The 23,422-nt window shown below is 41.1% G+C and overlaps 1 protein-coding gene across 1 annotated transcript in view; it reads right to left on the reverse strand.

The window, feature by feature from the left end:
• Window positions 1-3,713: 3,713 nt before the first annotated feature.
• Window positions 3,714-23,422, reverse strand: part of LOC139410759 (collagen alpha-1(XIII) chain-like) — a 52,517-nt gene continuing 32,808 nt past the window's right edge. Inside the window, exons 19-37 of the mRNA XM_071156235.1 lie at window positions 23,344-23,397; window positions 22,426-22,512; window positions 22,296-22,322; window positions 22,073-22,108; window positions 21,919-21,975; window positions 21,796-21,819; window positions 21,468-21,566; window positions 21,180-21,314; window positions 19,998-20,042; window positions 19,797-19,847; window positions 19,649-19,675; window positions 19,404-19,490; window positions 18,352-18,387; window positions 17,161-17,214; window positions 16,982-17,035; window positions 16,494-16,529; window positions 13,909-13,995; window positions 5,493-5,531; window positions 3,714-5,262 (exon numbers count right to left, since the gene is read on the reverse strand). Of these exons, the coding sequence (XP_071012336.1) occupies window positions 5,260-5,262; window positions 5,493-5,531; window positions 13,909-13,995; window positions 16,494-16,529; window positions 16,982-17,035; window positions 17,161-17,214; window positions 18,352-18,387; window positions 19,404-19,490; window positions 19,649-19,675; window positions 19,797-19,847; window positions 19,998-20,042; window positions 21,180-21,314; window positions 21,468-21,566; window positions 21,796-21,819; window positions 21,919-21,975; window positions 22,073-22,108; window positions 22,296-22,322; window positions 22,426-22,512; window positions 23,344-23,397 (1,038 nt within the window). The 3' untranslated portion in view covers window positions 3,714-5,259. The remainder of the gene's footprint in view (window positions 5,263-5,492; window positions 5,532-13,908; window positions 13,996-16,493; window positions 16,530-16,981; window positions 17,036-17,160; window positions 17,215-18,351; window positions 18,388-19,403; window positions 19,491-19,648; window positions 19,676-19,796; window positions 19,848-19,997; window positions 20,043-21,179; window positions 21,315-21,467; window positions 21,567-21,795; window positions 21,820-21,918; window positions 21,976-22,072; window positions 22,109-22,295; window positions 22,323-22,425; window positions 22,513-23,343; window positions 23,398-23,422) is intronic.

Below are 23,422 nucleotides of genomic sequence, written 5' to 3' on the forward strand. Positions count from 1 at the left end.
GCATTGATCATAGACTGGCATAAACATATCTGTAATGTCGACTAAAGTGATGAATCAAATAACTTTACAGTGGATAAAACACCATTCCTCAAACAAATCTGTGTACTCTTCACATGAGAAGGCATTAACTGTAAATTGGCTTTGACTAAAATCAAGAATGAATTGAAGACATAATTGAAGGGTTTTTGTGAAGTGTTTTTCAGTAGAAACACACATATTCACAAAGGACCACATTTCGTGCTCAGGTCCAGAAATAACTTCACATGACCTATCATCAGTTACGTGTTTTTCATGAGTGACATGTTCTAAGATATTATGTGTTAAATAGTTATATTTGAAGTATGCATAATTACATGAAGAGTACACTTCATATATAAATACAGTAAAAGATGAAGACAAAGTCAACTGGGAAATGTATACCAAGAAATATAATACAAACATGTAATAATTATGTCCAGAGAAGATATTGTAAAACTAAAGAGTACTGCCATTGTGCAAAATATCAGTGAGAAAAAGCAGAAATTAAATTCACACAAACTTTCAAAGATGACCGACCCTACAGTAAATGAACTAAGGTGAAATAGTGTTTTGAATACATTCTTACAAGAGAATGAATGATTCTTTGAATATAGCTACTATCTTCATAGGAGTACTCAGCTTAATAAAGGACTGTGGGCGGTAGTGTGACACATTTACTGGGGACGATGGTTTGAAAGATTTGAGGTGAACCAAATAATCTTGTAATCAAATGAAAACCTTCAAAATGGCCTAATTGCACGTCCATTATGTGTCATTGCACGAAAGCGCTCCACTAAATAAACATGTTTCCAGAATGATTTACATCCTTGGGAGGAAGGCTGCTTGTTTTAGCACCTTTGTTAAAGAATACAATAAGGCAACACTTTACATTCATTTGAATTTACAGTAATTACTTTAATACAGTAACAGCACTTGACTTGATCCACTTTTATATAAAGGTTGTGTTATAGGAGCTGTTCGTGTGTAATTACATGTTAATTCAAATTCATAATCAATAGGGGCAGCGTAAAGCCTAGTTCTCAGGCAAACATTCCAAACAAATTAACTATCAAAATGTTTTTTTTTTTTATCAGAATGTTATCTAAAATGGTTAGATCCTTTTGCCTTTAGACTACATTTCTGTTACCTATTCGTGTCAGTAATGCTAGAGTGGTCTCAATCGTCCACCCCCACTGCCTGCCTAGGTCAATGTGGCCTTTATCAAATCTAAAGAACAACCACAATAACTGACCCTGGTTTGCAACACACAATTTTGGATATGAATATGGACTTGTGTTGTATTCACCACTTTGAATATTCAAATTATTATCGTATGTGCATTTTGATTTGAGGTGTGAGGAGGGTTAGAAGACAGTTGTCAATATGACATAAGGAATGCTTCTGTTGTGTTAAAACATAGTAAAAGGCACAAGATATCGTAGTCATTGACAAGATGGACATATTGTCAGTTCAGTCTTCGGACTTCGTTTTCACACAAGAATGCTATGAAATTGTTGCTACATTTTTGGAAGAGAAAGTAATAAAATACCTTTACCCCAACTGCTCAAATCAAAATGAGTTTCACAAGGTCAAAATGTCATAGGCGACCTAAATAAGCAATTCATTGGATTTAAAATGGTTCTAAACGTCGGTTACCAGCTGTCCAATAGCTTCAAAACTGGTCTTGTGCCTCCAGCCATGACACGTCACACAATCTTAAACAAAAGACCTTCAAAAACAGGGGTTTTCTTTCGTCAGTATGAAAGCATCATTTTTCATGACACAACATGTTTAGAGGAGCTGTATAATGTCAAAATGTGACATAAATATTTGCCCACGATAAAAATCTGCCTTCTTTATGGTTCATATTTTACTTCAAAGGTGACAAACAGTTACACCGAAGCCCACCGATTCATACAGACAGGATAAAGGTGTTGAACTTATTCCTGCTGAAATTAGCTGCCCAATTTGATTCATGATGACTTGCATTTAGTGTGGCATTCCTCAGGAATCTTATTTTAGGGTAAATTAGATTATGGTACTCTGGCTCTTACAAACTGATATGAATCAGGTTATTCCAGATTATAAACTGGGTGGTTTGAAAGCTGATTGGCTGAAAGCTGTGGTATATCAGACCGTATACCATGGGTATGACAAAACATGTATTTTTACTTCTCTAATTACATTGGTAACCATTTTATAATAGCAATAAGGCACCTTGGGGGTTTGTGGTATTTGGCCAATATACCATAGCTAAGGGCTATGTCCAGGCGCTCCGCGTTGCGTGTGTGTGTGTGAGAACAGTCCTTAGCCATGGTATATTGGTCAAATACCACACCTCATCGGGCCTTATTGCTTAAATACTCATTAAAAGTTGTCAGTATGACTGCAGACATGTATTATCTAAGACAGTCTAAAACAATAGAGTATCTATGTTGAGTAAAAACATTTTGGGATAAAATGAGAGGCTCCCATGTCACATCAATATAATATATATACAAGAACATGGAGTGAGCGCTTTAAAAAAATTGTGTGAACCCTCTCCTACTGTACACTACTTACTCTTACAGCATTGATATATGGTGAGTTTTACATCTCGGTACAATAATGTGAATAAATGTAACATACGTCTATTAGACATGTATAAATGTATACCAACAAAATGCTGGTAATAAAGTTCTTCCTTGGGAACAGGTCAGGCCACATAGCTACATAAACAGTATGTTATATGCCTGCAACACCCAGGATATTAGAGAAGGCAGTGAGTTTGATATCAGGAATCATCAAAAGCATTTCCCTTTGTTTTTTGGTTTGTCTTGGAAACACATGAACACAGAGAGACTACATCTGTCTGTTCTGCGAGCTGCTCTGAATTCTTGAATCACAGTTGTTGGTGTCAAATAAAAAACAGGAAATTGTACACTATAAAAAGTGAATGTCTCACTTTCACACAGTGAATAAAGATCTATATCTCAAAGAAAAGCACATATCTCAAATAAATGCGTCTCTATCGCTTTGTGGCTTTGATGGCTTGTCCAACCCGAGGAGCCTTCAGCAAAGAACTGCAAAGGAAACTGAAATCCTTTTGTTTCGGAGTCTTATTGAAGTCAGTCTGCTCACTGCTGCGACTGGAGCCCCCCCAATATTACTGCCTCTGTGTTCAGCCGGCTGGAAAATCTGTGAGTAAAATGACAACCCCGGGTGGGGTCAAAACTCAACGATATCTCCAAATGCCTTCAAGTTTCCATCCTGCAGCTTTGAGCGAAACATTGTTGAGCAGATCTCTTGAACCTCTACTACTTGGCCAGTTGGAAAGGATTTTGACCCTTTCAAAGAAAAAGAGGTTTGTGTCAAGGGATAACTCTTTCCATACTAGCAATCTATAGTATATGTTTGTTTTTTTTACCATTCCTGTGTCGTTTATTGTATATGCCAGTTCAAAGAACTCACCTCAAACAGCACAATTCATGCTTTTTGGCACACACACACATTCAGGTTACTACAAACCATGGCAGAGCAATGGAAATAGCAGACTTCAATGCACACTTAACATAATTCATGTGAAATGAAACATTAGCATGATACAACACTCCTAAAATGCATCCCCAGATCCCAAACTCTGCATGGTCTTCAATGAAAGGGATGCCATAAAAAAAGGTATATGTTATTTTTAAAGCACACAACTGTACTGTATGTACTATAAAAAAAATAGGTTTATTTCTGATTGTCATTTTGAACATATAAAGGTCAACAAACATTTAAATGTCAATTTGAACAGATTCTCAATGATTTCTCGTGAACTTTGGGTGGAACCTATAACAAGGAGAGCAAGGCAGGGGAACATGGCACACGTTAGCATGAGGTATAAGAACCTGATGAAGACTTTATTAAAAGGTGGTAATCTCTTAATCTAGCTATACATTTCCAGGCAGATCAGAACACAAAGAGAGCTTATTTTTTTATTTTTTTTTACAATGAGCAGTGGCAATGGAGCAACTCTACTCCAGTCCCCTTCATCCATCTCTTCAATACTGATTCATAAACACAGTTAGCAAGGGGGACGTAGGTCACTCCCTCTTAAAGTACAGCTGCAAATAACTAGTCTGGTATTTCTTAACAAGATCTTCATTGTCCATTAATAGCTTTCTTCATATAAATAGATGGATGTGTTACACTGGGCGTAGAGGCAATGTGGCAGCAGGATGCCTTAAAGGTCAGCAGCAATATTTCAGTCATCCAAGAGAAAGCTTGTTACATGGGTTTGTATCAATTTGATAAAGTTCTAACAAAAAAGGCAAACAGCTACAGTTAAATAGAGCCTGATAGTCAAAAAGCAGGATGATGTGGCCCCTTAAGAGTTGGTTAAAAAAATATATTTACAGATGACTTGGAGAAATTGAGGCCAGGTTATACGTGAAGCTATACCGTAGCTTAGAATGGTTGGCCATTCTGGCTGTGAAACTACTCAGCCAGTGAAAGAGCAGCGAATGCTAAGTATTTGTTCTCTGTTTCAAAATTGCTGTTTTGCTTAGGGGGAAACAACTAAAGCTTCAATTGGTCAGGCAATCTCAGTTGAAACCCCTTCATGAGATAAAATGTTTCCCTTTTAGAGACAACGACAAAACGTGCTAGTGTGGCATGCTGGATATTCAGGATACGTTATGGGTTTATGATAGCAGAACCCTAAACGGTTAAAAGAGGATGCGCCGAGAACCATGGGCATCTGTGCACCAGTGATTAAAATGGCTATACTGCACAGTGCAGACTAAATACAGTGCCGTCTGTCACCATGACGTGAGTTGTGTACATATTTAGACAGGAACATTTGCGGGGCTGTAGGTTTTCATCATTTTGATCTCTACAAAGAGGGTTCAACTAAGATATTTTAAAAAGCCAACACTTCATCTTTCCAGCCCCACAACTCAGTGCAGCATGGTCACAACAAAACAAAACAACAGGATACAATAAGTTAATAGGCAATATCTGTTCACATTATGCACAAATATCATGCATATGTAGCCACATTATAATTTCTTCCTTATCCAAACATGTTGACATAATGCATAGCTATTAAATCCAATACATAAACATTATTACAAGTAATACAAATAAACACTCTGTACAAAGAACCTGCCATATTTTTATGATTTTCTTTTTTTTCTCGTCAGTATAAGAGAGCACATAAAAAGTACAAAAATAAATATTCTATGTACAATCACACATGCCACCCCGAAGTTATCGTTACTGCAAAGAGAAGGCAAAAAAAAACACACATTAGTTCATGCAACGTTCATTGAGGATACAATGAACATGAATACAACTAAGCACTTTTCTACAGTATTAACGAAGTAATGACAGATGATGTTGATTATACTGGCACGGGGATAATACAAAAGGCAGAACTACCAAGCACTTAATCAGCCCAAGATGCAGATAGTGTTCATTCACAGCAGGATATCAACTCTTTCACTTACTTTATTCCAACACCCTGATACTGGTAAGCCATCATCCCCCTAAGGAAAGAAAGAGAGGGAGTGAGTCATAAACACTCTGAGGTAATGCTTTACATGAAAGGGATAGTTCACCCAAATGACAAAATTACATTTTATAGACAAAGTATGACAGCAATCCATGCTTTGGTTTAGTTTCTCCTCACACTCTTTCCACATGCTAACATGTTAGCATTTGTGGCACAAATCTCCCTTAAATCATGGGACCGATATTACAATTTTTCACACATCATATTCAAAATCTATAAGTGACTTTGTTGAGTTTCACAATCCATTTTAGATACTTTCGGAGGATTTGGACAAGATGCGCGGAAAATGACAATATTGGTCCCATGACTTGAATGAGATTTGTGCCACAAATGCTAAAACGTTAGCATGTGGGAAGTGCCAACGCATGGATATACCAACGCATGGATTGCTGTCATACCTTCTCCATAGACCGCTGACAGGTTAAGGAAGCGAATGTGTAATTTGGTCATTTGTGTGAATTATTCGTTTAAGTTGTTCTGACACAGACTAACTTAATATAAAGTGTTACTCAAACTGCTAAAACTGTAGAATGTGACTTTCTGTACAGTATAACCATGCAAACACGCAAACATGTACACAAAACACAATGCAATTTACTGTTGAATAAATACTATTGTGTGTGTATAATATTTATGCAATGTACTATGCATATTGTGTTAAAAAGCATCAACAACCAGCCAAACAACTAGTGGTACAGTAGTAGATGTGTATTTGTAAAAATATGAATTAATTAATTCAAAACTTTAGCAATAGGGTTTAAACACAGCCACTGGGCTGTTATTTTCTTTCATCTGGCATCTTCTATGAATGAATCAAACCGTCAACCTCTTTTTTTCTCTCCTTTTCAATACATAAACAAAACAGCGTAGAACTAAAATCATTGAGGAGGCCCTGTTTTTTTCCCCAAGAGAATATTTCTCAATACAGTTCTGTTGCCCAAAATGGTAAAGGATAAGGTGGAGGGAAAAGGTGCCATGCGAGTGGTAGTGGAGAAGACAGGGATACAAATAAGAAAAGTATGGCTATTAACTTTCAAAAAGTATTTAAAGTCACTTAATGGGTCCTGGGTTATTATGATCAAGAAAATAGATTCTGTCGCACACCACTAATTACTGTTGGTGTTCTGCTGCCCTTGCAAGAAAAAATACAATTCTCAGCAAATAAATGATTAGTTAGTTTAGTTTATCTAAACAGTAGTACATTTGTAGTTAACAGCTTGATCAACAGCTCCAAGTGTGTGCATGTCTACTCTGTAAATAAAGGCATTGCTCTTCTCAAATCAAATCAAATATTTGTCACATGCTTTGTAAACAACAGGTGTGGACTAACAGCGAAATGCTTAATTACGGGCCCTTCCCAACAATGCAGAGAAAGACAATAGAGAAATAAAGGAAAGTAAAACACGTAATTATATACAGTATACCAGTACTGAGTCGATGAGCAGTGAGTGGTATGAGGTAATTAATGTAGGTACATATAACTACGAATAAACTACAAATAAAGTAAAGTAAATAAAGTAGCAGATAGTAAACAGTATTAGTAGCAGCAAATCAAAATCAAATTACATTTAATTTTATTGGTCGTGTGCACATATTTTGTAGATGTTATTGCAGGTGCAGTGAAATGTTTCTAGCTCCAACAGTGCAGTAATACCTAACAATACACACAAATCCCACACATTAAAAGAAAGGAATTAAGAAATATCAGAATGAGCAATGTCCGAGTCCGGAATATAAATATGTATATGATGCTGTGTATAGACAGTATATGAATATAAAAGGTGTGTACAGCAGTAGTTATATAGGATGAGCCTTGACTAGAATACAGTATATACATATGAAGTGGGTAAAACAGTATGGAAACATTATTAAAGTTACCCGTGTTCAATCACTATGTACCAGAGGTCGACCGATTAATTGGAATGGCCGATTAATTAGGGCCGATTTCAAGTTTTCATAACAATCGGAAATCGGTCATTTTGGACGCCAATTTTGCATTTTTTTAATTATTATGTTTTTACACCTTTATTTCATCTTTACTTAACTAGGCAAGTCAGTTAAGAACGACCTAGGAACGGTGGGTTAACTGCCTTGTTCAGGGGCAGAATGACAGATTTTTATCTTGTCAGCTCAGGGATTCAATCTTGCAACCTTACGGTTAACTAGTTCAACGCTCTAACCACCTGCCTCTCATTGCACTCCACAAGGAGCCTGCCTGTTACGCAAATGCAGTAAGAAGCCAAGGTAAGTTGCTAGCTAGCATTAAACTTAATCAATCATAATCACTAGTTATAACTACACATGGTTGATGATATTACTAGTTTATCTAGCGTGTCCTGCGTAGCATATAATCGATGCAGTGCACATTTGCGAAAAAGGACTGTCGTTGCTCCAACGTGTACCTAACCATAAACACCAATGCCTTTCTTAAAATCAATACACAGAAGTATATATTTTTAAACCTGCATATTTAGCTTAAAGAAATCCAAGTTAGCAGGCAATATTAACCAGGTGAAATTGTGTCACTTCTCTTGCGTTCATTGCACGCAGAGTCAGGGTATATGCAACAGTTTGGGCCGCCTGGCTCATTGCGAACTAATTTGCCAGAATTTTACGTAATTATGACATTGAAGGTTGTGCAATGTAACAGGAATATTGAGACTGATGGATGCCACCCGTTAGATAAAATACGTAACGGTTCCGTATTTCACTGAAAGAATAAACGTCTTGTTTTCGAGATAATAGTTTCCAGAATCGACTATATTAATGACCTAAGGCTCGTGTTTCTGTGTGTTTTTATGTTATAATTAAGTCTATGATTTGATAGAGCAGTCTGACTGAGCGATGGTAGGCACCAGCAGGCTCATAAGCATTCATTCAAACAGCACTTTCGTGAGTTTTGCCAGCAGCTCTGCTGTTTATGACTTCAAGCCTATCAACTCCCGAGATTAGGCTGGTGTAATCAATGTGAAATGGCTTGCTAGTTAGCGGGGTGCGCGCTAATAGCGTTTCAAACGTCACTCGCTCTGAGACTTGGAGTAGCTGTTCCCCTTGCTCTACATGGGTAATGCTGCTTCGAGGGTGGCTGTTGTCGATGTGTTCCTGGTTCGAGCCCAGGTAGGAGCGAGGAGAGGTACGGAAACTATACTGTTACACTGGCAATACTAAAGTGCCTATAAGAACATCCAATAGTCAAAGGTTAATGAAATACAAATGGTATAGAGAGAAATAGTCCTACAATTCCTATAATAACTACAACCTAAATCTTCTTACCTGGGAATATTGAAGACTCATGTTAAAAGGAACCACCAGCTTTCATATGTTCTCATGTTCTGAGCAAGGAACTTAAATGTTAGCTTTCTTACATGGCACATATTGCACTTACTTTCTTCTCCAACACTTTGTTTTTGCATTATTTAAACCAAATTGAACGTTTCATTATTTATTTGAGGCTAAATTGATTTATTGATGTATTATTTTAAGTTAAAATAAGTGTACATTCAGTATTGTTGTAATTGTCATTATTACAAATACATGTAAAAAATCGGCATCGGCTTTTTTTGTCCTCCAATAATCGGTATCGGTATCGGCGTTAAAAAATCATAATCTACATAGGGCAGCAGTCTCTAAGGTGTAGGGTTGAGTACCGGGTGGTAGCCGGCTAGTAACAGTGACTAAGTTTAGGGCAGGGCGGAGGCCGGGTAGTGGTGACTATTTAACAGTCTGATGGCTTGAAGATAGAAACTGTTTTTCAGTCTCTTGGATCCAATTTTGATGCACGTGCACTGTTTCCGCCTTCTAGATGGTAACGTGGTGAACAGGCCGTGGCTAGGTGTCTGAGGTTCTTGATGATCTTCTTGGCCTTCCTGTGACACAGGGTGCTGTAGATGTCGTGGAGGGCAGGCAGTGTGCCCCCGGTGATGCATTGGGCTGACTGCATCACCTTCTGGAGAGCCCTGCGGTTTTGGACAGTGCAATTGCTGTATCAGGCAGTGATACAGCCCGACAGGATGCTCTCAACGGTGCATCTGTAGAAGTTTGTGAGGGTCTTAGGGGCCAAGACGAATTTCTTCAGCCTCCTGTTGTTGAAGAGGCGCTTGTGCGCCTTCTTCCCCACACTGTCTGTGTGGATGGACCATTTCAGATTGTCAGTGATAGTGCCCGCCGAGGAACTTGAAGCTTTTCACCCTCTTCCCGTCAATGTGGATGGGGATGTACTCTCTCAGTTGTCTCCTGAAGTACACTATAGTGTCGTCTGCAAACTTGATGACTGAGTGGGTCTAGGGTGTTAGGTAAGGTTATATGATCCGTAACTATCCTCTCAAAGCATTTCATGATGACAGAAGTGAGTGCTACGGGGCGATAGCCATTTAGTTCAGTTACCTTCGTTTTCTTTGGTACAGGAACAATGGTGGACATCTTGAAGCAAGTGGGGACAACAGACTAGGATAGGGAGAGATTTAATATGTCCATAAACCCTCCAGCCAGCTGGTCTGAACATACTCTGAGGATATGACTTGGGATGCCGTCTGGGCAGGCAGCCCTGCGAGGGTTAACATGCTTAAATGTTTTGCTATAATGGCGGCCATGGCGAAGACAGCTCACAGTCGGTGGCGGTACTGGGTTTTCCTCGAAGCAACGAAGAAGGTGTTTAGGTTGACCGGGAGCATGGCAATAATCTCCGCTACATGGCTGGCTTTATTTGAGTATGTGAAAAATCTAAAAAGTTTGTGCAAAAAGGGTCATGCAGTTAGCCCGGGTAGCTATTTGGTTAACTATTTAACTGACTATTTAGCAGTCTTATGTCTTGGGGGTAGAAGCTGTTCAAGGTTCTACCAGGATTGGTTCCAGACTTGATGCATCGGTACCGCTTGCCGTGCAGTAGGAGAGAGAACAGTCTATGGCGTGCTGGGAGTCTTTGACAATTTTTAGGGCCTTCCTCTAACAAAGCCTGGTATAGAGGTTCTGGATGTCAGGGAGCTCAGCCCCAGTGATGTACTGGGCCGTACGCACTACCCTCTGTAGCACCTTGCGGTCGGATGCCAAGCAGTTGCCATACCAAGCGGTGATGCAGCCAGTCAAGAAGCTCTCAATGGTGCAGCTGTATAACTTTTTGACGATCTGAGGACCCATGCCAACTCTTTTCCTAATGGGGAAGAAGCATTGTCGTGCCCTCTTTACGACTATGTCAGTGTTTTTGGACCTAATAGATCCTTAGTGATGTGGACAACGAGGAACTTGAAGCTCTCAACCCACTCCATTACAGCCCTGTCGATGTGAATGCGGCGTGCGCAGCTCTCCGTTTTCCACCACACTCTCTGACGTCAACCCTATAGGCGAGGGGGTGGGCAACTCCAATCCTCGGGGGCCTGATTGGTGTCACACTTTTTCTCCATCCCTAGCAAACACAGCTGATTAATCAAATTGCATTCTAAACTGAAGATCATGGTTATGTTATTATTGGAGTCATGTGTGTTAGCTGGGGCAAAACTGTGACACCAATCAGGGCCCTGAGGACTGGAATTGCCCACCCCAGCTATAGGCTGTCTCATCGTCGTTTGTGATCAGGCCTACCACCGCGGTCGGCAAACTTAATGATGGTGTTGGAGTAGTGCGCGCCACGCAGTCGTGAGTGAACAGAGTACAGGAGGGGACTAAGCACGCACCCCTTAGGGGCCCCCGTGTTAAGGGTCAGCTTGGCGGATGTGTTGTTGCTTACCCTCACCACTTGGGGGCGTCCCGTCAGGAAATCCAGGATCTGGTTGCAGATGGAGGTGTTCAGTCCCAGGGTTTTTACCGTGGTGATGAGTTTTGAGGGCACTATGGTGTTGAACACTGAGCTGTAGTCAATGAACAGCAATCTCACGTAGGTGTTTTTCATTTGTGCAAGTGGGAAAGGGCAGTGTGGAGTGCAATAGAGATTGTCTCATCTGTTGATCTGTTGGGGCAGTACGTGAATTGGAGTGAGTCCAAGGTGTCTGGGTGTTGTTGATGTGAGCCATGACCAGCCTTTCAAATCCGTTCATGGCTATAGATAAGAGTGCTACGGGGCGATAGTCATTTAGACAGGTTACCTTGGCGTTCTCAGGCACAGGGACTATGGTGGTCTGCTTGAAACATGAAGGCATTACAGACTGAGTCAGAAAGAAGTGAACATGTCAGTGAAGACACTTGCCAGCTGGTCCGTCTAGCTCGTATTGTAGGTTGGCATCACTGGGCAGCTCATGGCTAGATTTCCCTTTGTAATCCGTGATAGTTTGCAAGCCTTGTCACATTCGACGAGCGCCAGAGCCTGTGTAGTAGGATTGATCTTAGTCCTGTATTGATGCTATGCCCGTTTGATATTTCGTCGGAGGGCGTAGTGGGATTTCTTATAATTGTCCAGGTTAGTGTCCCGCACCTTGAAAGCGGCAGCTCTAACCTTTTGCTCAGTGCAGATTTTGCCTGTAATCCATGGCTTCTGGTTGGGATATGTACATATGGTCACTGTGGGGACGATGTCGTCGATGCACTTATTAATGAAGCCTGTGACTGATGTTGTAAACTCCTGAATGCATATGAATGAATCCCGGAACATATTCCAGTCTATGCTAGAGAAACTGTCTTGTAGCTTAGCATCCCCTTCATCTGACCACTTCCGTATTTAGCGCATCACTGGTACTTCCTGTTTGAATTTTTGCTTGTAAGCATGAACGAGGATAGAGTTATGATCAGATTTTCCAAATGGGGGGCGAGGGAGAGCTGTGTGTGGAGTAAAGGTCATCAAGAGTTTTATCACCCTGTAGTTGTAAAGGTGACTTTCTGGTAGAAATGAGGTACGACAGATTTCAGTATTCCTGCATTAAAATCACAGCCACTAGGAGTGCCACATCTGGATGAGCATTAAGGCACCATACAGCTCGTTGAGTACGGTCTTAGTGCCAGCATCGGTTTCTGGTGGTAAATAGACAGCTATGGAAAATATAGATTAAAAATATCTTGGTAAATAATAAAGTCTACAGCTTATCATGAGGTATTCTAATTCATGCGAGCAGAATCTCGAGATTTCCTTAATATTAGAGATCGAGCTTCAGCTGTCGACAACAAAGCAACAGCTGTTCTGTCCTGCCGATGCATAGAAAAACCAGCTAGATGTATATTATCCATGTCCTTGTTCAGCCAAATTTCAGAGGAACATAGGATATTACAGTTCTTCAGGTCTTGTCGATAGGATAGTCTCGAATGGAGCTTGTCCAGTTTGTCCAGTGACTGTACATTCGCCAATAGAACAGAGGTTTATTTACTCGCCGTCGTAGGTTCATTAGGTTGCCCACACGTCGTCCTCTATATCGCCGTCTCTTTCTTTTCCAAGTGTCGGGGATTAGGGCCTGGTCCGGGGTCAGCAGTATGTCCTGCGCTGCCAACTCGTTGAAGTAGAAATCTTCATCTAAATTGAGGTTAACTGTTCTGATGTCCGAAAGCTTTTTCGGTCATAGGAGACGATGGTGGAAACATTGTGTACAAAAAAAGTTAAGATCAGCGCAAAAACCACCCACAAAATAGCAGAATTGGTCAGCAACCCGTAAAACAGCCTACAATTTGTAAAAATATGTTTACATAACTAACAGTACTATTGTGTTAGTTCAATGTAATGCTCAGGCAGCCCTATTATATTAGATCTTACTTATGCCTAAAGTAAAGTGAATAAGAAAATGTATGGAATTGTTAAGGGGTGGTTAGAAAAGCCAAGGCATGCTGGATAGGGAAGGGAGAGAGGAAGCATACCACAGGACAAGGGGCATCCAGCCCGTCCAGGCCAGGTAGGCCCGGTTCACCCTTTTCTCCTTTAAAGCCTCGGAAACCCTGTTTGTGAAATCAACCTTGTAAACATCTGGACATTGCCCCTCCTTTACCGCCATTATACCCTGCTGGCTGATGAGAGGACCTCCGTTCGCAGACCGAAGCCTGTAGCTACAGGCACACCTAAACATGCAGGCGGCCTGGGACTGACAGGAACAGACTCACTGGAGTAAGTGGGCAATGTTTCTGTTAGTCTTACCCTTGAAAAGAAAACCCCCTCAGATGGTTCATGGTCGCTGGTCCTGGGGTGATTATTCATTCTTAACCAATAATCATCCAGTCATTCAATGAATACCAAATCATTATCACGAATGCAGTTTGTATCTCTGGACTAATACTGTAGGAGACGCTTGGACCAAAACCACTTCAGGGTCTATTAGAGTCGGTTAAGAGGCAAAAGGAAGTCAAGATCAGAACACAGAGACTCCTGATTGTCAGTGCAGGTTATGTGGTATTCTGAGGGTCGCTCCTTCTTTTTGCCACCTGGCTTGCACATTGAACGCAGGACATACCAATGGACAGGGGGCATCTAATCCGGGTGCTCCTTGGTCCCCCTTATCCCCTTTAGTTCCCCTGTTGCCTTTCTTGCCCCTCTCTCCCTGCAAACAACAGTGCATTACAAGAGACAGTCTTTAGTTCCTCCTGGCTGGCTCGTCCACACAGTAAGCAAATATGTTTGCTTTTTGAAATCATGAAGCTTGTATTCTTACCTAAGGAATTTAGACATTTTACAGATAATTGAAGACCATAAAAGTAAGGATGATGTGCTTTTTTGGGGTTTACGAAGAAGAGTACTGAAGTTTAAGAATGTAGTGGTGGGGAAAGTAAGTGGAGGAAGTTAGGGAGTAGGGATACAGGCCAATGCTATTGGTGAGCGGGTTCCTTTAGTGCCTGAGATAACCCTTACAGACTTGTTGCAGGGATAGAAACACTTCATTGATTAATTAAAAAAAATATCTATATATATATTTTACCTTTATTTAACTAGGCAAGTCAGTTCAGAACAAATTATTATTTTGATTCATCAACTACTACAGGATATTACAAGGGTATCACTAGCCCTAACAACATAACATTCATGAGCCATACAGTGGAAAAGTATGCTGTTGTTTGTGTACACTAAAAGGTGGCTGGACTGGCTACTAGCTGGCTACAAGTAAACAAGCCACTTACAGTATCTTCAAAAGCTAATATTTTTCCTTTACTGCTGAATTTGCAGTTATATAATGGACGTGAAGGGCTACAGTACTTACACGCGGAATTGTTACATTATGCACCTACAGCCTATATCAGGTTGATCTATTGGATCGTGCCTCCATGAGAATGTGTAATTTACGATAAATTCAGAGGCTAGTACTTATTGTATTATATTTTCCAACCAAGGCAAACCTTGTCAAATATTATAGATATTATATGTGGGTATATGTATAAAACCTGACCACATTATTATTCAAACATCCGCTCACCAAGATCAAGGCCTTTGAAGGGGTTGGATTAGGGGCTAGACGAGTTTATCAAGAAGGAATTGGAATTGGAAGGATAATAAATCCTGGCCAACATATAATGCTCTCACAACGTTGCCCAAACGTTGCCCGAAAACCATCAACCTTGGCTAACGTTGTGGCAACGTTGTGAGAACATTACTTGTCAGCCAAGTGAAAGGAAATTACAGGCAGGCTTGCGGGGAAGGTAAGTGGTAAGAGGAGGAGGAAGAAGATTAACCCGGGACTACGACATTAGAATGCAGGAGGAGCAGGTTGCCAGGGTGTGTGAGAGGGAGAGAGAGGGCAACACGACCCGGCAAAAAGAGCCGCGGGAAACAGAGCAGGGTGGAGGGGAGGAAAAGGGGATAGGAAGACCTGCGGAAACAAAGGAAGACAGGACAAGAGTAAAAACAGCACCACGATCCCACAACTGGCCACAGCACCTCCAACTGGTGTAGCAAAATACCTCACAATATCAATCTCTTTCCCCTTCTTTACACCCCATTTGAGCAGCAAATACATTTGATCCACAGATAGGAAGTAGCCATAACTGTCAATGTCAAATATTTCCTGCTGACATGAACCCAGTTGGAAGTGCTGAGAGGGTCAATGACATGTTGTGACTTTTAAGGTGGGAGTCAGAATATTAAGTCAGATGTTAATAGGAAGGAAGGAAACATTCTCCAAGGGGAAGGGGGGACATGGGAATATGAACCAAATAATCTCTAATACATTGGTAGATTTCTTTTTTTGCAGTGGCTATTTTACAAAATGAGAGTGTAGCATTATGTGATTACTTTAAGAACAACATTTTCAGATACGACAGTACAAGGTAACCTTAGGTCGGACAATGTAAAAGAGAACACCCTTTTGACTTGTCTTCAAAGTAAACAGCATGTAATTTTCTAAGGTCTTTGATGTGTCCATTCACATGTTCCAGTCCTCTCATTATCAAGTACAAACATCTTCAATCTCTTTTGATCCCCTGTCTCAATTTATACTACCTCAGTCATATTTGCATATTTTAACTAGATGAATTGAACTCTGAGGTAAAAAGGCCACTGCAAAACAAATACATTCACCTCAGAAAGGCAAAGGACATATGAATATCATTTTTTCAAACATCACCAAAATCACAATTGAAGGACACTCATCATTGGCTATTTTGGACACATTTTTCAGAAGATGAGGTTATTGATATTTAAATAACATTTTGATTCAGATTCGCCTACTTAAAGAGAGCCTTTGAATCCACCATGGTCCTGCTCATGTTACCTAATACAGGCCCACCATGCTTTTAAGAATAACAAACTTGACATCCCAATGGGCTTGCAAATGATTGATTGATGATGAACTATTACCAAAAAGACCAATGAAAAATGACAATAGTCTTTTTGATTAGTACTTTTCAATGAAGAATACCTTCGCTCATTTTGGTTGGGAGTATATCTAGTGTTGAGTGAAGTAGGAGCATGGAGGATCAGAAGCCATTTGAAATCCCATAGTTTATCAGAAGTACTAATTAGCAGAGAACATGTTATTGTCCTCTGGTTAGAAGCACATTGTACTCCAAGAGAGCAGTACAAGCACATAATTATCAGCTGTTATCTTACCCGGTTCCCTTTGAATCCTTGTGGTCCTACTAAACCCTGAGAAGAGGAAGTTAAACACAATATGATTTCCTGTGCAAGCATTGAGAGACATTGCCTTGAGTAATAGCTTTGTAAGTGAAGTAAGTAGTCTTGCAGGGGCCGATCTCTCGTGAGAGGAAGCTTGATGTACAAGTACACCCCCAGGACAGAATGCTATCGCAGGGCCTTACCCCCAATCTATCTCCTTAGTGACACATCGGATCCCATTTTTACAGTATTTGGTATGACTCGCCCAGGGATCGGACTCCCAACCCTCCAATCTCAGGGCGGACACACTAACCACAAAGCCACTGATTTGATTAAGTCTCGATTCCCTCAGACTTAATTAAGAGATTATTTAAGGTACTAATGATGCTATGCTCCAAATTGCTCATTCAACGTTGATTGTAAATGCAATAATGTATTTATTTGATGTTCTTGATACTTAGGTAATTGGACAAACTACTTACAGGGATGCCTTGAGGCCCAATTGGTCCTGGGACTCCTGAATCTCCCTTGTAACCCTGAATTGATAGAAAAATAACAATAGAAATCATTAATCTCAAATAGATAAATAAGCTCTGTTTTGACTGATAGCTCTTATGTGGTGTGTGTGTGCTACTTTAGTGTGTATGTTGTAAGTACTCACTCTATCTCCCTTCAGTCCTGCTGGCCCTGCCACACCAACTGGTCCTATCAGGCCCTTTAAGTTTAAGGACAAGATGACAATCAGTGAATGCAGACATTACAATGGGAGGATATCCAAAGGAAAGAGATTATTGCATTTCCGTCAATAGATCAACAAGCTTTCTGGAGCCCTTACGTGCCAAAAGAGGAGTTAACCAATTCTGTTTATGTTAGTCATGATTAAATAATAGCCTATTGATTGATTAGGTAGTGGTGTTCTCTAGGTTACCCCACTGTGCATGTTACACCAAGCTTGTTGAGCTAAAGAATGAACAGTAACAAAAAAGGAGAAAAAATATGATTAGTAAAAGAGGTCAGCTGCAGCTCTCGCTCTCCCTGTGGAAGTCAGGATTCGACAGGAGGACCTTGCATCTCAGGCAGATACTACAGCATGTATAGATAGTTCAGCATGTACAGCATTTTGCATGACAGAGCCATACTGCCATACCGTCCTGTATACATATCAACATGCAGCATGAGCATCCCAGCATGCTCTCCTGGTAGGACATTACAACACCAGTTCAAAGCATTTCATTGCTGGCATATGATCATAGGAGATTTACAACGGTATGTTTTGAAGATTTGCAATGGCATGGACTCGGACCCTCAGTTTGTCATGACTTTATGCAAGTAGGCTGAATTTTGAGGTCTGATTTCGGAACTCAAATGTCCTTATAGATCTTCCGTTGACGTCAACACATGATTTACGCAAAAGTCTGGGTTACCCATGCACATCTCAAGTTAGGATTCAGGCTGTAATGAACAAGTGGGACTAATTCTTGCCATTTACTACTTCAAAACATATACGCACTGAGAGGAGAAACATCAAAGGGCCCCATTTTAGGACCATGACACGTTCCAATGCCAGACAGACATGGGACACAGTCATGTGAACATCGTCCCTATGCCAGAGCAATCCTCAAAAAATGCCTAAAAACAGAACTGTTCTCTCTGCAGACAACCAGACAGACTACAAGACAGGACAGACAGGACAAGCATGTAGGAAAGGCAAGCAGACAGACAGACAGACAGACAGACAAGACACCAGCGCAGACAGACATGCAAATAAGCCATGGGGGGAGCAGAATAGAGGAGGGGAGGTGGGGTAGGGGAGGAATGTGTGTTGGGTGGGTACAGGACTTGCGCCACTCACCACTGGACCAGGCCTGCCGTCTAAACCATGAGCCCCCTGGACAGTGTGTAAACATTTAGAGAGCAGAGATGGAGAGATGGAAGGTAGGTGGTGGGAGAAGGGGAGGAGGAGGTGTGGAGGGGGGAGAGGGTAAGGGGTGAGTGAGTGAAGCAGTGATTCGTGACTCAAAAACACATCCAGTTGTTGATGAAGGGTGATTGTGTTGTGATGATGTGAGAAACAGTTACTCCTTTTATAGGTGCAGTTGATTATCACTGTCAAATAATTAAGTCCTGACATTTGATAAAATTGTGTTTTTCAGAAACATAAGCATGGTTCAACTTCTTTGTATAGTTGATGTCCATATAGAAAGCAGTTTGAAGTGTGAAGATTTAAGTGTCTATGATGATTTGCAAATTTCATGTCTTGTACCAACATTGATTAGCATATGCATAATATCCCTAATCATTTCCATATAAAAGGAGTTACTGAGCCATTGACGATGTGACTAGAACATGTACTGAATATCAACAATGACCTTTGACTCCCAAGAAGTAAACCAGAAGTAAGGAAGAGACAGACCCCCAGTGATTCATATCAAACATATTCCTTAACATGCAATTAAATATAGAACTAAAAGACTACATTTACAGAATTCCAGAGAGATTATCAGAAAACTAAACAAAAGTTGGCATAATGAAGAAAATTATTAACTCTTTCCATCTAATAATAATAATTATTGAGTTATCTAAAAAAAAAATACGACAATGGTAATGTATATTGTAGATGACATGTTTTAGTTTTCATATTAGTGATTTTATTGCCCTTATGTACTGCAGCAACCATCCATCCATGCACTTTGAAAACATTAATGCAACCATTGAGCAATCAAACCATCATTGGTTAGGCCTAGTTATAAAGTGACATGACAACATCAGAACAGTCATGCTGCCTGGTTCTAAGACACAAAAGCCTGAACAAAGAGTACACCCACTCTACATTGGTTTCCAGGAGTCAAAATACAACTTATAATGGCAAAATGGTCAAAGAGATGGTCAAATTGGTGTACTTACAGGAAGCCCAAGATGACCCCTGTCCCCTTTATCGCCTTTCGAACCAGATGCTCCCTTCTCTCCCCGTATGCCTATGCCTGGCTCCCCCTAAAAGAGGCACAGAAAATACATTATTCACGTTTACTACATAGGCATTACACCAACGTACTAAAACCACTGATTTGAGAGAGTACTGACAACTACAGTATCAAAGGATTCTGGAGGTACAGTAAGACATTACAGAGGCTACCACAATCAACTCTTACCTTTGGCCCTCCCAGTCCTTCAGGTCCCTGAGGGGTAAAAGAAACAATTCCAGTCAGGATATGTCAATCACTTTATGTAAATATGGCATATTATCAGGAGGTTTAATAGATATTTCTGAGGGCTTATATTGCCTAATAGTGTACTCACCGCAGGGCCAACTGGTCCTTGGGGTCCTGGAGGACCTGGAGGCCCGTATACCTAAAGACAAACATCAGGTAACGTCATCAACTTCCTCATTAGTGGGTTCACTCAAACATCACGTCCTCTGAATCTGACCCCTCTCAAGTTCACTCAAACACGCACGGGTCATTAAAAACAATGAGATACACAGTGGAGGGGAGCCCTTACCATGTCTGACATTCCTCCCTTATCTCCGGACTCACCCTTCTGACCCTGAAGCATCAAGTCACATGAATAAAAGGTTAACATAGGCTACTCGCATGAATAAAACACAGCTGTACACCCAATCAGCACTGTACAGATGGCTAGTATTGCGAACAGTATTTCGCTGCTACCCAATGCCAGGTCAGACACTGCATACTGTATACTCAGATGCAGTCTGAGGGGCACCATTGCGTACCATTGCGCCTGGTAATCCAATGGAACCAGGAGGCCCAGAAACCCCCTTTTCACCAGTAGGGCCATCTAAACCCTACAGAACAAGGAAAGGGGTGATAGTGATTCAAATGTTGTCAGTGTGTTCAAATCAGGGATTGGTTTTGGTTGATTTCCATATCAGAGTGTCAATTAATACAAAATAGATTATTACATTTTTTAAATCAGATGTTAAAAGTTAACATTAATCTTGAATGTGCCAAAACCGTTGACCAAATATATCACATACAGTTTTTTAGTTTTGTCTGGTTACCTCCAGATTCTGGCTGTAAGGGCATGAAACTGCCGGTAATGAGGGACGCAATGCTGCCCATCCTTTCTCAGTGTCTACACACAGACGATGCTAGACAATCACACAATTTCTCGCAAGCAGTTATTTAGTGGTTAATAAACCCACACATAGAGTGTGTTGATATGACTAACACAAATAATCATACAAGAATGGTGAAGGAAAAGTCTCGTAGACGCTGCAGTATTTGGGATGTGTTTTGGCTATATGGTATGATGAGTGTAGCCCACTCCACTGTCAGTACTGGAGTATATTACTGAAGCCTAAAAAAGGTTTCTAATTAGATAATATGAGGGTGGTACAAAGAGCAAGCTCCAGTCCCTTTCCTCTGAGAATTATTATTTTTATTTAACCTTTATTTAACTAGGCAAGTCAGTTAAGGACAAATTCTTATTTGGCCTATCCTGGCCACACCCGGACGAGGCAAGGTCAATTGTGCGCCGCCCTATGGGACTCGGATGTGATACAGCCTGGATACGAACCAGGGACTGTAGTGACGCCTCTTTCACTGAGATGCGGTGCCTTAGACCGCTGCGCCACTCGGGAGGCCAGACGACAGTGCTACTGTAGTGTTCTGGCTTTGGTGTGGGAGTGTGTGTAGTGTCTGGGGTTCCCCAGTTACTCACAGGTGATCCAGATGGGCCCATGTCCCCCTTATCTCCTTTGGTTCCGGAGAAACCCATCAGGCCCCCCTCCCCTCTGGGGCCTTCAGGGCCGGCTGGGCCAACAGGACCTGCCTCTCCAGGCTTCCCCCGAGGACCCTGACACACAAATTAGACATCGTTGCCGTTGTTGTCCTTACTTTTATCATTATTGTCATCGCCATGTTGTCGTTGATGCTGTGTTTTATCATACATGACAGGTTAACAATGCACATTTATACTGAAGAATAGACAATAAGAGGGTGATCTGACCTTCTCTCCGTCAAGACCTGAAGGGCCTGGAAGGCCAACTTCACCCTTTGTTCCTGGTGTTCCGGGGCCCCCTTGAGGGCCAGGTAGTCCAGGTGGGCCCTGGATTGATAAAGAAACAGATCAGAATGACTTATTGAAAACATATGCTGTATGTCTAGTACTGTATTCATATTAGCAAACATTGTATTGGAATTACAGTGGCAAAATACAGTCAGCCTTTAAATGGTCTGTCGGACAACATGGCTGTCTTTCTGTTACAACGACCTGCATAAAGAAGGCCTATGCACTTCTAATGCATCATTAACAGACTTTAGAGATGTCCACTCACCATCAACGGTACATTCCGAATATCCTAAGGAGAAAAAAAAACAATGTTAGAAGTCCTGTAACAATTTATAATACTTCATGAATCAAACAATTTACATAAGGCAGTATATAATTGGTGAAATACATTTTCATTGTTGATGATTTCTGATTTTCCTGGCTCCCCTGCTGCACCGGGAGGACCCTAAAGTTAAGGGGGGAAAAAATCAAATGTTTTGGTGCAAATCTCCCAAATCTCCTTTTGACATTAATGCATGTGTTATGACAGAGCCGGCACTTACTCTTGGTCCAGCTGGGCCATCAGATCCTTCTTCCCCCTGGAGGGTGATGAAAGATATGACAGTTAGCCTCTTTCCTTTCAATTATTAACCTCAACACAGTGTTCAACACTAAAAGGATGGGATCGAACGTTACTGCAGCAAATGAGAGAATCATGTTTAGTGATCATACATTTCCTGTTGTGCAAAAAATGTCAACTGAGGTTATGGAACGTTCCCATCTCACCTTGACACCTTGGTCGCCTTTGTCACCCTGGTAAAGAGAACACATCATTTTAATGGGGCCCCGTGATATTATTAAACCAAGGTGTATTTTTATAACTATTCTACAGCCTCTATTTGGGTAGCTATAGTACCTTGAATCCTGATAGGCCTGGAAGTCCTGGTGTCCCTGGTTCTCCTTTGATGCCTGTCCCCGCTGCGCTGGGTTCACCCTTGTCACCCTGCCACAAACAGAACATGGACAGAGTTGTTATAAATGGATAAGTGTACCTGTTTGACATTTTACTGCATGGTTTGGAGCTAGCTAGTAACATAAGCGTTTCACTGCACCCGCTATAACATCTGCTAAACTGTGTACACAGCCAATAAACTTTGATTTGATTTTGACAGTGTCATAAGTGACTATGCAGGACAACACTTGCTCTAGTGTATAACACTGACACTGCCCCATTGACTGTGCCATTGACGGGAGTTCAATAGTGCAGCACTGGTTGGTCTCACAGAAGACACAACGGACCTACATGGATCTAAATCACAAAGGGAATGACATGAAAACATCCAACAGCACAGCCTCTTGTCCACAGCTTTAGATCTCAACCCCTCAACACAGGCACAAACTCAAATCTGCAAAAAAATCACAGCATTCTCCAACAAGATAATGTTTTCACACATTTGCAAACTCTCTGGAAACAGGAATGTGTGGGTCATGTTAGTTAATGACTTCTCTGAAATGTTCCACTGTCACATGGAACATGTTATGATGACGCCACACCACTGCAGTACAAGCAGCTATAGTAAGAAAGCCATTAAAGGCCGAGATGTTTCAGTCCATAAGTAATGCAAAGATCAAAGTGATTCTACAGAAACCGATTGGGCAGACTAACAGAGGAGAACGCTAAAGAAGCAACTCAAGACGAATCGAGCTCTAGTGGGTCACAAAGACAAACAATGAGAAGATAATAGACAATTAACTTGATGGAGCTCTGGTTGTTATGGGAACACTCATGATTGACAGACACAGAGCACAAACACAATGCCCATTCCAGGCCTACCCTGTAGCCCCTCTTTCCAGGAATACCAGGTGTTCCAGGGGTACCAGCTTGACCCTTTACAGTGGAAGGAAGACAGAGT

This window comes from Oncorhynchus clarkii, chromosome 1 (assembly GCF_045791955.1).
Source record: "Oncorhynchus clarkii lewisi isolate Uvic-CL-2024 chromosome 1, UVic_Ocla_1.0, whole genome shotgun sequence".
Lineage (NCBI taxonomy): Eukaryota > Metazoa > Chordata > Actinopteri > Salmoniformes > Salmonidae > Oncorhynchus > Oncorhynchus clarkii.